This window comes from Malurus melanocephalus, unplaced genomic scaffold, assembly GCF_030028575.1.
Source record: "Malurus melanocephalus ecotype Western Australia unplaced genomic scaffold, MMel_1.1 scaffold_1178, whole genome shotgun sequence".
Classification (NCBI taxonomy): Eukaryota; Metazoa; Chordata; class Aves; order Passeriformes; family Maluridae; genus Malurus; species Malurus melanocephalus.
This window is the reverse complement of record NW_026624410.1, coordinates 53,992-57,391: the sequence shown is the minus strand read 5'-3', so window position 1 is coordinate 57,391 and position 3,400 is coordinate 53,992. Positions and strand designations below refer to the sequence as shown.

Genomic DNA, 3,400 nt, shown 5'->3' with positions numbered 1-3,400 from the left:
TTGGCACCGCCCAGGCTTTGGGGGGATGGGTTTRTCCAGGGAAGGGCAGAGAGGTTCCCACCCCGCTCCCGCTGACCCCGTGTCTGTATTTCCTCCTCCTCCTCCTCCTCCCTCGGCGGGCGAGGATGCCGGGACAGGAGGGGTCTCTTGGTGCCACCACCGCGCCAGCACCCCGCCACCGCCACCTAGGTAGTACCTTCTCGTGTTTGCGGTGCATGCCGAGGCCGAGGGACCCCGGGCTCGCTCCGCTCCCCCRCCCCACTAACCCAGGGCATGGATCCCCCCGATTCCGTCATTCCCTGTGCCTGCACAGCTTCCAGAACCGCATGGGGAGGGGCTCAGGAGRTGACCCCGGCTGGGCACGGTGGCTGCATGCTCTGGGGAGGATGGAAACCCGAGGGGGGGGTTTAATCCGACCTCAGTTTTCTGTTTTATTTAATTTTTTTAAAGAGATTGAACCCTGAAATCCTTTCAGGAGGAAAACCCCRATTCCTCCCTTTCCTTCCTCCTTGCTTTCCCCCATCCTTTCCCACAGGGGGGAAGGTGGAAGCTCCATAAAGGCCGTTGAATGAAAGGCTCCTTCCAGAACGTTCTGGGTGGAGAACGGACACCGACTTGGGGCAAAACCAAACATTTTCCTCCCAAAACATTTCCTGGGCCGAGGAACCACCTTCCCCCTCACCCTGCATGGATTATGCTCCTGCGGTGCTGCCGCTCTCGCTGGGACTGGGACCCTTCCCCACCCCAATTTGGGGTGCTTCTCCTCTCACGGGAGGGATCCGGGGGAGGGCTGGTCCCAAAAATCTCCGGGAATGACTCCAAGCGGGATAAAACCGCTCGGCGAGGGGCCCGCAGAGCCTTCTGTGGCTCGGGGAGCGCTCCTGGCTTCTTCCGGAGCAGCGATGCCCGGCTGCGAGCGGAGCTCTGCGCTCCCGGCTTCTCCCGGAGGAGCGGTGCCAGGCTGTGAGTGGAGCTCTGCGCTCCCGGCTTCTCCTGGAGCAGCGGTGCCCGGCTGAGAGCGGAGCTCTGCGCTCCCGGCTTCTCCTGGAGCAGCGGTGCCCGGCTGAGAGCGGAGCTCTGCGCTCCCGGCTTCTCCCGGAGCAGCGGTGCCCGGCTGGAAGCGGAGCTCTGCGCTCCCGGCTTCTCCTGGAGCAGCGGTGCCCGGCTGCGAGCGGAGTTCTGACCCCCGTGTCTGTCTCTCCCCGTTCTGTGCCCCCCTGCAGGTGACGGTGTGCTGGGTGGAGGAGCTGCCGCCGGGTAACGGGCGGTCCCTGTCTCCCCAGGCCGAGCACGCCGGCATCCGGACCTACTTCTTCAGCGCCGAGAACACGGAGGAGCAGGAATCCTGGATCCAGGCCATGGGCGAGGCCGCCCGGGTGCAGATCCCCCCCACCCAGAGGTCAGCGCCCAGGGCCACCCAGTGCCACCCCACTGCCCGGCCCTCCTGGGGACCCCATGCTGTCCTTGCCCCGCACCCCGGGGTGTTTGGGGTCACTCTGGGGCTGAGGGAGTRACCCCAARGTTCRGRGAGGGAKGGGGCRTTGCTGCCCAGGGTCGGTGACCCCSCCGTGGTGTCTCGGCACCCCCAGGCACGAGAAGCCGGACTCGGAGAACATCCCCCCCAGCAAACACCACCACCACCACTGCAACGCCGCCCACCGCGAGCACCCCAAGGCCGAGCCCGACGCCAAAACCCGCGGCGAGGGCGACGGCCGCGGCTCCGAGAAGATGGAGCGCAAACCGTCCGAGCGGCCGGACGGCAAGAAGGAGCCCTTGGCCAAAGCCAACGGCACGGCCGGGCAGGAACCGCCCTCGGAGCCGGGCAGCCCGTACCCCGAGGGGCCGCGGGCGAGCGCCGAGCGGCCGGTACAGCCCAACGGGTGGCCGTACCCCTCGCCCGGCCGGCCCGGCAGCGTCGCCTTCCCGCCGGGCGGTGACGGTGACGGCGGGGCCCAGCGCCGGGGCGGCGCCCCCCGCTCGCACCCCGAGAAGCTGGCGCAGCGCAAGAGCTCCATGACGCAGCTGCAGCAGTGGGTGAACTCTCGCCGCGCCGCCGGGGCGCCCGAGGAGCTGCGCAGGTGAGGGCTGTGCCACGCCGGGATTCTCCTTCGCTGCGGGGCTGGTCCTGCGGGGAACGTTCTGCCCCTTCCCGGCTGCTCTGTGCCCTGCTGCGGCTCGGAAAATCTCATTTCTGGCTCTCCTTTCTTTGTTCCCTCCCTGTGCCGGCTCGGAGCTGGGTGTGGGGCACCCCAAAAAGCCGAGGAGGGTGGGTTTTAAAGGGGAGACCCTGGGAGGGCGTGGCCAGAGCGGGGAGCCACCACAGGGTCCTTTGGAGGAGGGGACAAGGACAARAGGCCACCACAGGGTCCCTGGCATGAGAGATGCCAGGACGGGAAAGCACCTCGGTGTCCCTGGAAGTGGGATACAGGCAGAGGAGGCCACCACGAGATCACGGAGAAGAATTYCATGAGAGGAAGCTCTCGTGGAGTCCCTGGGAGGGGGGATAATGTGACAGGGAGCCACCTCAGTGTCATTGTAAGGGGGACACAGGGAGCGGAGGCCACCCCGAGATCACGGAGAATAATTTCATGAGGTGAAGCTCTCGTGGAGTCCCTGGAAAGCAGGATAACGTGACAGAAATGTCATTGTAGGGAGGATAAAAGGAGAGGAGGCCACCCCGAGGTCCCAGGGACGATCAATCCCCTGAGGAGAAGCCCCCATGGAGTCCCCGGCAAGCGGGGCTGTCACCCTCCCCTGGCATCCGAGCCGCCTCCCCTCGGGCTGTCCTCGCCCACCCCCAGCCCGCTCTCACCTCTCTCTCCCCTCTCCGCAGCCCCACCAGGTTCTACCCCGTGTCCCGCCGGGTGCCCGATTATTACTCGCCCTACTCGCCGCAGTACCCCGAGGAGTACCAGTACTACCCGCCGGGCGTGCGCCCCGACAGCATCTGCTCCATGCCCGCCTTCGACCGCGTCAGCCCKCCCTGGGCTCTGGACGACAAACGCCACTCCTTCCGCAACGGGGGACCCTTCCAGCTCCGCGATTGGAAGGAGCACCCCGGTTTCGGTCGCCAGGACGTGCCTCTGTGGCTACCGGCGCCCGGGCGGCCTCCGAGCTACCTGGACGAGGTGGACGCGGCCTCGGGCTCGCTGCGGAGGATGTCGCTGCAGCCGCGGTCGCGCTCCGTGCCGCGCTCGCCCAGCCAGGGCTCCTACGGCCGCGCCAGGGTTTACTCGCCCGTGCGCTCGCCCAGCGCCCGCTTCGAGCGGCTGCCGCCCCGCGGCGACGAGATCTACGCCGACCCCGCCACCTTTGTCATGCGCAGGTCCATCAGCTCGCCCAAGGTCAGCGCCCGCCGGGAGACGTGGGGCAGGGGTGTGGCCGTGTCCCCTCCACGTGC

The 3,400-nt window shown here is 67.4% G+C and overlaps 1 protein-coding gene across 1 annotated transcript in view; it reads left to right on the top strand.

Annotated features, from left to right (window-relative positions):
* The window catches only part of PLEKHA6 (pleckstrin homology domain containing A6), a 20,691-nt gene that overhangs the window by 2,268 nt on the left and 15,023 nt on the right, over positions 1-3,400 (top strand). Inside the window, exons 5-7 of the mRNA XM_057387301.1 lie at positions 1,224-1,399; positions 1,590-2,078; positions 2,834-3,344. Coding sequence (XP_057243284.1) covers positions 1,224-1,399; positions 1,590-2,078; positions 2,834-3,344 — 1,176 coding nt within the window. The remainder of the gene's footprint in view (positions 1-1,223; positions 1,400-1,589; positions 2,079-2,833; positions 3,345-3,400) is intronic.